This window comes from Magnolia sinica, chromosome 8 (assembly GCF_029962835.1).
Source record: "Magnolia sinica isolate HGM2019 chromosome 8, MsV1, whole genome shotgun sequence".
Classification (NCBI taxonomy): Eukaryota; Viridiplantae; Streptophyta; class Magnoliopsida; order Magnoliales; family Magnoliaceae; genus Magnolia; species Magnolia sinica.
The window spans coordinates 4,661,668-4,674,848 of record NC_080580.1 but is presented as its reverse complement, the minus strand read 5'-3'; the positions used below and the strand labels follow the sequence as shown (position 1 = coordinate 4,674,848).

General features: G+C 39.2%; 1 protein-coding gene across 1 annotated transcript; it reads right to left on the bottom strand.

Annotated features, from left to right (window-relative positions):
- Positions 1 to 3,364: 3,364 nt before the first annotated feature.
- Positions 3,365 to 12,646, bottom strand: LOC131252666 (uncharacterized). The gene is made up of 2 exons (XM_058253329.1): positions 12,487 to 12,646; positions 3,365 to 3,759 (listed from the first exon to the last, which is right to left on the bottom strand). Exon 2 carries the CDS (start codon positions 3,755 to 3,757, stop codon positions 3,524 to 3,526), a length of 234 nt encoding a protein of 77 aa, XP_058109312.1. The 5' UTR covers positions 3,758 to 3,759; positions 12,487 to 12,646; the 3' UTR covers positions 3,365 to 3,523.
- Between the last annotated feature and the right edge of the window lie 535 nt (positions 12,647 to 13,181).

Sequence of the window (13,181 nt, the reverse complement as noted above, 5' to 3'; positions counted from 1 at the left end):
AGCATGTATTAGGCTGCTAAGTAAATAATAAATAAGGATAATTGAGCAACATTGACTTGTGATACATCAAGATTTGAGAGTTAACGTATGATTAATAATTACTTAAATTATAAGCATGAGGATATATGAGAGAGATAATGTGCAAATGCACCTATAGAAAATAAAATTGACGGTCAGATGGCCGACCATGCACACGGAGACGGGGGAAAGGAAAATGAGAGCTAGGACACCTTCCCAAGGAGAGATTATCATAAATCTTGAATCTCGATTCTACTCCGTCGATCTTGGACCATTAGGATGACCATAAAGCTTATATATGTTAGATTGGATGGTTTAGATGGATGGGGCACACTCTCAGTCTCCTCTAATGAGAATTGGACTCTTTGAGCATCTCACTTGTAAAAGCGTCCCACACACGATCACCCTCACTTCCTTGACTTTATTTCTCTAATTGGAGTGGTTAGGGTATGGTATTAACTCAAAGGTGAAAAAGCGTGCAGTTTGAAATCGTTACTAGCTAAATAAAACTTATAAGTTACGATTAGCTATAAATAGTAAAAACACATATAGCTATTTGAAACACATGACTAGATGATATTAAATTACATTTTGTGGAATTAACATCATTATTATACAATGATTGCATGTTTGGAAATACCACGGCATTGGCATTTTGCCCCCAATCCCATGTTTCGAATCAAATTCTTCATTTGAAAAAAACATGGTATTACGTGGAACTTGTGTATGGAGGACCACAAAATCATAATGAATAGACCTGATTTTATAACTGATGCTAATCACTTATATGCATATGCAACTCGATCGTCACATGTAGAGGGCACATATGGATGGACGGTATGATATAACACGTGCATCAACATAGCCCCACATGCATAGTAGATTTTGAAATCCACCAGCAATCTTGTCGTATCTCACTGTCAGGATTTGATAACATGATACTATCATTGTTTCCAAATGCTAGACGAAATTTCTATTGAACCAAATGCAATTCCATACACCTTATCACATGTTCCAAGCAGGCGCTTAAGGCAACTTAAGTGACACTCGTGGTTTAGTCTATAATCACATATTCTAAGTAAGGGCCTTGATAATAAAAAATGAAGAGGTGAAATATTATTTTATGCCAACAAAACGTGTGGATTCATCTTCATGGGTTTCTAAGGTTTTTAGGGAATTTGATAGAATTTCAACATGTCTACATTTAATTGTGCCTCATGTGACCTAAAGGGGCTAGGTAGGCAGAATAAACAATAAATAACACACACACACACACAGAGCTTTACTTCATAGAGCCAGGTGGCTCTAGGTAGGGAAAATAACGCAAAATGTAGTAAAAAAAAGGAAAGAAATACGGTTATAGCCTTGCTTCCTTGAATTATAGACTTCAGGCAAGCATTTAGGGAAAAAAAGGAAATTGATGAGAGAGTAATTACATAATATAAGAAAATAAACATGTAATCAAATGTTGCAAATGTACTGGAAATATGTGGAGTAAAATGCAACCTTAGCTTTATTGAGATGTTAGAAAGAAAATAAGAGAATAGATACATATTTTCTACACAAGATATGGTTGAATATTCCCAATTCCATTCACACTATGGACTTTAATTGTTTCTTCAAATCAAAGTATTTCGGTTATAAAATATAGTCTATCAATTACAATTCCATGATCCACTAAACGCAAGTTTCACTTAATAGTATTTTTCCCAATTGATCCTAAACATAGGATTTTGAATGGTCAAAATAACATGATATTTCCAAATAGATAATAATTGAGTAATAATGGTGTCAATTTCATCTAATGCAATTCAATACCATTTAATCATACATTCCTAACAAGCCTGAAATCATTGTTGAGATTAGACCCATCCATGGCAGACTGTGTTGAAACAATGAGGTCATGGGTCTGAGTTCCCTTGTGATGGGTGTGTGTTGTAAAAAGAAAAAAGGACCCACCCAAATCATGCTTGAGATCACACCCACTTGTGATCTGGAGCTGAAAATGTGGGGAAATGGTAGCTCACATTTGCAATCCACACCGCACTGTCCTGGCAGCCCTCTCCCAAAATCTTTCATGTTTTTTTTTCACGCATATTCCCTTTGTTAAAGACACGCCAATGACCGTTTGGAAATTCCACGATTTGATGCCTGTGGAGATTCCACGATTTGAGTATGCTACTCAAAGAATACCACCCTATTTACGCAGGTAAATATCAACAAGATAAACGCGTGGGATCAATGCCTGCATGGAGCCTTGCTTGATTTTAAATTTTTTTATCAGAGTGGTGCATATAAAGAGCAGACCCACATGTTGAAGGTCTTGAATCTTACACAATTTTCCACATTAATAGATGTTGTGCCCCCACACATGCTGCAGTTCCCTCCTAGAGTGGAGAACTGCACATACACTGTTGTGTGGGAACTTTAACATGCAATATTTTTTATTTTCTACCAATGTACCATTTCAATGGAAGACTGGGCGATACCCCATTAGCATCACCACACTCATTAGGTGGGCCACATATACCTACACTGAGTTAGAACTTTCTATGGTTTTCAATGGTGTAGCCTGACTGATGATTGATGAATGGACTGTCTTGGTTTTAGCTGCTACAATCATTTCAATGCTGCGTCTCGGCATTTGTACAGGTTGGATGGTCTAAACAAGTGATACATTAGCCTTAAAGAAGGCATTGCATGTGAAAGTTCCCATGCAACGTTGTATGTGAACATTTCTCAAGGTTCTGCTAAGAATCTTAACTACAGAAACTGCAACTGCATTAACAGACATTGAAATGGGAAGGGGGAGAGATTTCTCTTCAAAGAGGTATGGCCAATGCTTGGGCCCAAAGTTTGATTGGTGCATTCGGGTTTTCAGTTTCTACGAGTGGGGCCCATGAGCATTACAAAGTTTCGTGTGTCAGGAAAATTTTCACAAAAACTAGCAATGGATTTTCTCTTTTCAAAGGGAATACAATAATTCTTTGGTGATTTTCTCCCCGCTAAAGTAAGTGAATGTTCATGACTAATCCAGATGTGAATTAAAACTCAGGTCATAGAATTGTGACAAAGGGGCCCATGGTTCAGTGATCCAAACCATTGGCATGGTGGGGCCTCACCATGGATAACCCATGCACCAAAATCCCCCATATTGTAAAATCCTAGCTATAAAAATATTCGGCCTATTTCTTTATTGAAGAACTGTTGTTGTATTTTCTTTCTTCACCATTGATAGCCACCTATTGGAAGGCCAGGATCTTTCCGCCTAGGTGACCTTTGGTGCATGTGCCATCCATGGGTGGGGCCCAAAATATCTTTGGACCGCACCTTGCAAACATTCTGCCCACACAACACCTCCTCTCCATACTACGTGCTCATATGGAAGTGCATCCACAGCTATCCTAACCTGAGTTAAAACAAGGAGTTATCCGCCAAAACCAAGATCTTAACCGTATATTACAAGCCTATCAACATTCATCAAACCCGAGCAGAAGTTCAAACCTCATCCAGACACCAACTTCACGACAATGGTGATGGCATTGAAAGCTATTAGTGGGAGCCTCATGTATTGGGTTGCGTAGATGAGCCCGATCACCTGCCCCTTGAGTGACTTTGTCCTGCCCCCCGAGACTTCAGAAAAGCTCCACCCTCTTGGAGCAAGGAAACGGTCCTCATTCAGTATCGCCAAGGCATTTGCAAGAAGCAGGAAACCTTCAAGCAATGTCCACAAGCCCATTCCTGCATGATACAGGTTTATTGATTCAGTTTAGAAGCCAACCTTCAAGAAAAATTCATAACCACGGCTATTTTACTATAATTATCATTAGGGCTGTCAACGGTTGGGGTCCTATAATATTGTACCCAGGCGAACTGGGTCCAGCTCCATTCGGGTATTGGTCTTTGGATCTAGGTTTCAAGTTGGGTTCGGGAAAACATAAGAGCATTTTTACATGGTTTGGCCCACCAGATAGATGGATTAGATCACACGTGTGCCGCTTTGATGTGTATAGTGTGTAAACAGGCCCTCTTACCTGTGTGGCTTAGGAAACCTCACTTTGTTGTTAAAATGATCAATGTGTGTGCATGCATGTGTGTTCTATGTATACAATTATACTATTAAAACTAACTGGACCTGACTAGACCCAACCCGACCTGACTTTAACCAGGTCCATCACATGGACCCAACCCAAACCCCACAACACCCAATTATTAACCAGGTCCAAAAGGCGAGACCCAAATCCGACCCAATTTCTCAACGCGTCCAAACGATGGGACCCGGACCCATTAAAATCGGGTCAGGTCCATTGGGTACCCATTGACAGCCCCAGTCATGATGTGGAAGTCACCTCAAATTGCAGACTCCTTTCTTTCATATCCAAGTTGGAGGTGTCATATTTGCAACTTGGTGAGAATCCCTCAATATGAATGTTAAGTAGATTACCATTTACTTATTTCCACTTTATTAGATTAATGATTGCAATTTAATTGAATGGTGCATCCAAATGTATCCTAATCCCTTTGCATAAGCTTGTTAGAATAGAATTGGACTTTGTGAAGGATTCAAAATCCCTCCATAAAACAACAGAACAGCATCAGAAGAATTCAACAAATAACTGAAATTCTATGGAGATTGATTCAGCGAGGATTGAGAATTTTCATCATGGCATGAAACACAGAACATGTGTGTGAGATCCATGTGGTTCATGAGGTGGGAATCACTGTGAATATTCCTTGACCCAGAGGTCATGCTGGTCCACTAATTGGGTGGGCCACACGTGCGTGGACCATTTGTCATCTTTTGTCAACCACCCAATTTGTTCATACTCCATACAAGTTTGCCACCCTAGCAAAATTCTACTTTGGCATTTCCAGAACAGACATGTAAAAATTGGCTAGGGACGAAACAAAAGCATAAACGTTCCTCTGAGAAACCACAACAGAGCACCAAGACAAATGGGCAGTATGGAAAGCTCATTTTCTAATGAAATCTTAGAATGTGTTCATCATACACAAATGCAATGAACTCTTCCTTCAAATGTTCGTGATACTCTTATAATGTGGCCGCCAACATGATGGATTGTACATAAAAAGGCTCAAACATGGTTTTTTGACTTGGTGACTCGGATTGACTCGTTTGGTCAAGTCGAGTCACGACTTGCCCGAGTTGGGGGTGTATTGGCCCAACTTGCCCGAGTCGAAGGTGACTCAGGGGGTGATTTGTGCACAAACCGGATTGGGTAGTACTGATTCCGAGTCAACTCGGATGAGTCGTATCAGCCTTGTCCTGGTCTTAAAACCATGGGCCCGAATGTTAAATGGAATGCAGAAACAGCTCTAAGGTCATGAACATTCACAAGCATGATTGGGCCTTCTTTAGTAGATTCTTTCCAGCTAATTATCCAATAGGCCATAAAGGTCATGTTGCAGTACTAACAAGCAGCGTTCAAAGTATTGGTATTGCTACAAGTTTCGCTGGCCGGGGATACGGAAACAATATTGATATCTCCAATAATATCGCTGATAACCGGAAATGTGAGGAAATATGGGAAAACGGTAGAATTTTTCAATTAAACTTCAGGAGATACTAAAACACACATATTTGCATATTTAGGAATAAAAAAATTGCAAAAAGAATGCATGCATAATAAGTTTCCAATTAATAGGGGTGTAAAAGCATGTGTTGTTGTAAGAAATCAGTCCAACCATCACATCCATCCCATCTATCCATCCAACCTTCTGTCCAAACGTCCATCAATATTTCATAATATCCACACCACACGATATTTTGCCGCGAAATCGTCGACAACTGGAAAGGAAATGAAAGATTGCAGTCTCGATATCGCCTATGTTTCGATAATGATAATGTTGTGATATTATCGATATTTATTGTCGAAAAATTGAACATTGCATACAAAGATATCCTATGGACCCCTTAGCCAAAGAATCAGCATTCTGTGTTCTAAGTGCTGATGGTATCAGCTGATATCTTGGTATCACCAGGTGATGAAACCATCCGGGAATACCAAACTTATAAGGTATCAATGATAGTATCATTCATATCAGTGGATATATCGCAATATCAAATTCATTGTGATATATCAGCACATGCTTAGTTACATAATACTTGCGAATGCTTAGTTACATAATACTTGCGATGTCTCGCAAGTATCGACTGAAACATTGTATTTACTGAAATTCAGGGAAAAAAGAGAAATGAGTAAATAAAAATAAATTACTTGCTAAAATTCTTTTTTGGGACTCTATTCCTAGGCATGCTTCACAACTCCACTTAAAGATGTCCCCCCCCCCCCCAAAAGAAGAGTTGACAATCCCATGGCTATGCATGACTTCACACAATCAGTGTTTTCAATATTGGTATCGACGCATGTATCGCACCATTGAGATACGGAAATATATTGAGTATCACATGGGAAATATAGCATGTATTTCTATTTTTGGGAAACAATGGGAAATTGATTGAATTTTTCAATGACACTTCAGGGGATGTTAAAAAAGACATTATTATTTGCTCAGGAACTCAAAAGATCACCCAAAAAAAAGTGCACACAATAAGTTTCCTTTGTATAGGGACCTAAAATATGCGTTGTCTGACAGAACTAATGCAATTATATCAAAATCAGTTCATATATAATTATAGATCATAAAAGACATGTATGAAAATCGAAAATCAGAGGCCAAAACAAGATTTTCCCCAATTACCCCCATTTTCACCAAATTCGAAAATTGAAGGCCAAGATCCATGATTGAGCATGTGAAACATGCAAAATCATAGTTTATGAATTTCATTCCACCTGATTCCAAGTGATTTAAATAAGAAAAACCATTTAAATTTGAAAAGGAAAAAAAAAAAACAAAAACAAAAACAAAAAACTCCAATTTTGTTTCCTGTACTGTATGCTATCCGATCTTGATTTCTGCACCCAAACCTCATTCTCTCCAAACAATCAAAATGTAGTGGTTGAAATCACCTTATGAAAGTAACCAAAGCAAAAGGTTTTTGAAAAAAAAGGATAGTTACAGATTTTGGTGGATTTTTCTTCTTTTTTTTTTTGCAAAGGGAGCTGATGTTGGTATTGATGAAACATATCAATAGTATCAACAAAGAGAGTTTATAACTGCGGTATTTTGGGAAATATCGCAATCACACTATATAGGGAAGAAAGTGAACTTAAGCTCGGTTTCATATCGCCCACATGCGATATCGACAGTATTGGCTGATACCATGGATACTGCAAACACTGCATGCAATCGCATGGATTTCAAGTAAGAAATTTTGATTCCCAAGGTAAAACCAAAATAAATTGAGGAAATCCAAATTTCTTCTGTTGTACCCTTTTTTAAATTGTTGAGTGAGTTTAGGAAAAAAAAAAAACATATGTTGATGAGTGTAGGCCAATACATAGATCGCCATGCAGACAACCCAGTTTGGTGTTCCTGCTATGCATATATTGGATATCACTTGGAGTACCTGGAATCATTACATTTAAGCAAGGTTGAACATAAGTTGCAAAGTCTTTTTCATCCCCAATACTTCCACATCTCTTTTCATGCACCACATAAACATGCATAGGAAATTCAAATGCATTCATTTCATACATCTTCATGAGCCTTCAAGAGCATCCATAAAAGCAAAGGGCGCACCCTTCAAGAGGCATAATAGCATGCTAGGTGTTAACAGGCCATTTAGAATTTGCCTGAAACCAGTACAATCACCCTTTGAGAAAATATATAAACAAAGCCCTTCCATATCTTTTTCTAATGCTTCTACCAGAAATTTTTTACAGTCTTTCCCTTGCTTTGTCGTTTGCTGCGATTAAAGTCTCGTAATGGTACAAATATGAGCATTTGGCATAACAAGTTGGTACCAATAGGAAAAAGAAAGATGTGTATCGATAGGTTTCGTGACTATATATGACTCAAAGACATGTTTGATATGGTCACGAAATCTATCAATACCAATATGTCTGATATCAAAATGCACATATCGATGGTGAATTGGGGTTTCAATGGGTTGGGTGGCCCAATGGGTACTCAAAGCTCAACCCAACACGGACCAGGTATCGATGTAATTAAATGGGCGAGGGTGCAGGTGTGCGTATTATTTTTTAGTCCAATTAATAATTGGGCCAAATGTGGGTTTACCCTTGCCCATATCCAAACTCATTTATACACACATACACATGGCTAAACCTCAAGTGCAACGCATGTGTAGTGTTTGAAAAGGAAAAAGCCTTTTCTTTAAGGATTCCAATATTTTATAGAGAAAATTGTACAAGAGAATGACAAGACAACATCCACTATACATAGGGGAAACACTCCCCATGATCCTCTTCGGAAAACCCCATGATTATGAAAACTTTTCATGCTCGAGCCCAACCAAGTGCCAAGTCTTTCATTTTGAGGAAAACCACATTGGACGTGCAGAATTCGTCCTGGAAGATCTGACTGTTTCACTCATACCAAACTGCCAGAGCACCGCATGCAAAGGTAGTCTTCCTTATCTTTTTTACTAAGTCTTCCTTATTTACTAAGAATAAACCTATTCCCCAAGATACCCTAGTCTTCCTAATCTTCTTTTTTTTTTTTTTTTTTTTGAAAGGTCGCTCTTCCTGATCCTCCATAACCATTTCCCCAAGAGAGTTGTGTGCGTAGATTTTAGACCCCCAATTCCGAATCTTCCATCCTCCTCGGTTTTACAGACCCCATCCCAACTAACCAAATGAAACTTGTTTCTCTTTTCCACTCCTTGTCAAAGAAAATCCCACCACATCTTTTCCTTCGGATGACACTAATTGGGCATTGGAACAATGGCAAAGAATTTCTTTTTAAGAAAATCCCACTTATGAATGGTCATCATGCTATTTTTTATGTTTTATAAAAATAACAATTATATATATATATATAAAATATCTTATCTTTTGGTTTAATGGTGTAAGTTTTTGTAAAACTTCAAATCATAAATGGCTACCAGATACCCTAACAGGTACCCTCTAGTACCCAACAATTTAATGTGTATGGGCATGGGTGTCCATTACAGGCCCAACATAGATATGCCCATGGGTATGGGTTCACTAACCATTGGCGGGTAGAGTTGTACACGAACCGAGCTAGCTCGGTTAGCTTGCTCGATTCAACTCGGAAAAGCTTGACTAGACTTGGATCGAAATTGTGTTCGAGCCGAGTCGAGCCATTTTTATTGAGCTTGAAAATTTCGAGTCGAGTCCGAGCTGGATCGAGCTCGGCTCGACTCGACTCGGTTCGGATCGACTCAATTTTTTGACCAGGTATATATATTTCAAAACATTTTTTTTTTAAAAAAAAAAAAACCAACCCGAATCTTAGCCGTTCTCCAGCGTTCGACCCTAAAAACCCTAACCCACTCCAGTCGTCCAGTAGCAGTGCCCGACTCAGACCCTACCAATCTCTCTCCTCTCATCTCTCTCTCGCCGTTCTCCAGCGCTCGAACGGCGACCGGCGACCACTCTTCTTTCCTCTCTTTCTCGCAGTTCTCCAGTGCCCGAACGGCGACCGACGACTACTCTCCTATACTCTTTCTATCCTCCAGCGTCCGCCTGGACGACCAACAACTGAAAGGTACTCTCCCCTACTCATCTCCTCATCTCTCTATTCTCCAGCGTCCGTCCGATTAGCGGACCCCACCCGACCACTAGCCTGGTGGATATGGCCCAATTAGAGGGTCAGACCCCACCTGAAAACTCGAACTCGAACTTGGCTTGAACTCAGCTCAAGGACCGAGTTGCTGACTGAGCTTAGCCGAGTTGCCAATCCAGGCTCGATGACGAAACCGAGCTAGGCAAAGCTCGACTCGGATCGACTCGTGTACGCCTCTACTGGCGAGTATGGGTATGGTTACCTCTACATCAGCCTATTAAAAGCTATCTAGCAAAAGTATCGGCAATGCTACATTAAGGCTTTAAAAAAAAAAAAAAAAAAAAACATTGTATATAAAAGCTTTGCTGATATATTCTTTTCAAAAGTTTTTTATTCATAATTATTTCTCAGGGGTATTCTCGGAATTATCTATGCTTTTTTTTCACCCTTTCCTCCCTTTTTTCATTTCTACCCTTGCAAATGTTAGAGAATTTCAAGAAGAACAGGGTGGAAAAAAAGAAATAAAAAAATTTTCAAGTATTTTTTTTTTCATTTTTTAATAAAGGAGTGGAAAAAAGAATTAAAATTTTCAAGTATTTTTTTTTCATTTTTTAATATTTGTTTTATATTCTTCTCCTCCTTTCGCTGGTATTCCGTTTTCGATGCTTTCCAGATCTTCTTCTTCTTCTTCTTCTTCTTTTCTTTTTTGAAAGGTAACACTACTAGGGATTGAACCATGGATCACTCACGCACACTATAGAATCTCACCAGCTCATCTAACGAGAGGGATTCAATGCTTTCCAGATCATGAATGTGCTGAATTTTATATGTTGACTCCATAATCAATTGATCAACTAGCATCAGTTTATACATGTGAATTTATTATGCTGGCATGTTGAAGCAAATTCTGAGTGATTTACCTCTTTCGATGCAAAACTAGCCAGTCTTAACAAAGTATATGTATCTCAAGCATATTTTGCACATTTCTTTACTTGGTATTGTTGCAACTTGCAAAAAGGGAAATCATCTTACTCTTGATAGAAGTTGTCAATTAGTTAATTTGGTTTTTCTTGAGTGTTTCATATCGAGGTCGAGACAATGATTTGTGCATTATTGGAGTGTCATTTTTTAAACTCTTTATAGGTTGGATTATTCAATACATAACTTGCATTATTGGGAAGGAAAATGAATTGTCAAGCATTTATGAACCTTGTCACCTCATCTCATTGTTAAAATCAATATACCAAAACCACCATATCTCAAAGAAAAAGCAATATCCTCATGAAATTCCATGCCCAAAACCACCATAAACACAAAAATAAGTGAATAAATCAAACATAAAAGCCCAAATTCACCCAGAAATAAATCTATTTTAATTTCAACATAGCATATATAGCACATAGCACAAACATGAAGGTTTGGATATTGTATTGTAAGGACCAATCGACAAACATTAACTAAAACTCAAAAGGCCCAGAATCGCCTCCAATCCCCACTAATCTCAACCCTCAAAGGCCGAAATCCTCCAAGTTCAAACATCAAGCACCAAATCCAGTAAACCTAATCATCATTAATCCAAACCCATCTCCCATTCCCCTCTAATAACCCCCCAAACATATCAACAAACTGCAATACAAATCCCAAAGCCAAATCCACCACCAAGATCAATTCCCCTAAATCCACCCACATACAACTCAAAGCCCATCTCCCATTCACCTGATGAGAAAACCGAAATCACCCCGACCTCAACTCACACTCAAGACCCCCAAAACTCATCAAATCTGAAACAACAAACCCCAAATCATCAACTCTAACGTTGCCATCCAAAACCATCTCTCATTCCCCTTTAATGACCCCCAACCCCAACAACAAATCTCAGTTCAAATCCTAAAAACCAATCCACCACCAAACTCAATTCCCTCCAAAATCCCCAAATCCACTCAGCACACCACTCAATACCCACCTCCAATCCACCAAAATGAAATACCCAAACCCTCCAACAACCAAATCACCAATGTCCAAAACCCATCTCACATCCCATATATTGCCCCCAAAACCAATCAATAAACCTCAATTCAAATCTCAAAACCCAATCCACCACCACCAATCTCAATCCACCAAGCACACCACTCAAGACCCAACCCCCATCCACCCAAGGAAAAAATCCAAATCACCCCAACCTCGACTCAGACTCAAACCCCCCAAAATCCATCAAATCTTAAACATCAGATCATAAATCATCAATTCCAATTGTTGCCTGTACAAAACCCATCTCTCATTCCCCTCTAATTATCCTCCAAACCCGTCAACAGAAGTCAATTCGAATCCCAAAACCCAATCCATCACCAATCTCAATCCACCCAGCAAACCACTCAAGACCCAACCCCCATCCACCCAAGGAAAAATCCAAATCACCCCAACCTCAGCTCACACTCAAAACCCCCAAAATCCATCAAATCTGAAACATCAGACCGCAAGTCATCCCCAATCGTCACCTGTCTAAAACCCATCTCCCAATTCCCCTCTAATTACACCCCCTCCCCCCAAACCCATCAACACACCACAATTCAAATCCCAAAACCCAATCCACCATCAATCTCAATTCCCCCCAATCCACCCAACACACCACTCAAGACCCATTCTCCCATCCACCCAAGGAAAAACCCAAATCACCCCAACCTCAACTCACATTCAAACCCAATCCTCACCATCCAAAACCCATCTCCCATTTTCCATAATTTCCCTTCAAATTCACCATTATCAACGTCATGATCATCATATTAAACACAAAAAACAAGTACCAAAAAACAGAGAAATAGATGGAAATTTTACTCTAGAAAGATCGAAGCAGCCGCTCGCTTCCCCCCAACCACCGGATAGAGCTTCCAACGAGACTGAGGAATCACCGCAAGTTAGAGAGAGAGAGAGAGCTGCTGCTGTAGCGGTAGTGAAAGGGAAGATAATTGATACTCTGGCAGCGTACGACACTTGATATGCAATCACTCGGAAATTGTATACGTGGCGTGATTTAACTCAAATTATACCGTATAAATTGTGGGATTCACTTTTTTGACTCAAATTCAATAAATCATATTGGTTGAAGAATTCCTAACCTCTGATTCTTCAGAGACACTTGTTTGTTGAAGCAGAACCATTTCAACCATCCCTTGAGTGTCCACCAATCAGATGGTCAGATAATCAAATAATTTTAAGTTTTTGTTAGTGATATACCTATAGTGGGACCCACATTTTGGACAGTTTAGATTGATTTATTGTATGCTACTTATGAAAGTTTTTAAGTAATCTCTAAGTGCATGCCTATCGTCCATCACACTCTGCCAGATAATCAAGTGTACCGTAAGCTCACCATTCTCGACTTCTTTATAGCCAACGTGTCACGTGTTTATGACATCTGATCCGTTCAGAGGATTGGCCCATGATGGATGAAACCAGATGTGAAAATGAAGTACATCCATTGACAGTGTAGCTAACCCCATGTGTTTGGTCCGATCCTTGGAAGTTCATTC

Bases quoted from the DNA above. Each gene is read 5' to 3' on its own strand.
- LOC131252666 (XM_058253329.1), bottom strand. From the start codon at position 3,757: ATGGGCTTGTGGACATTGCTTGAAGGTTTCCTGCTTCTTGCAAATGCC.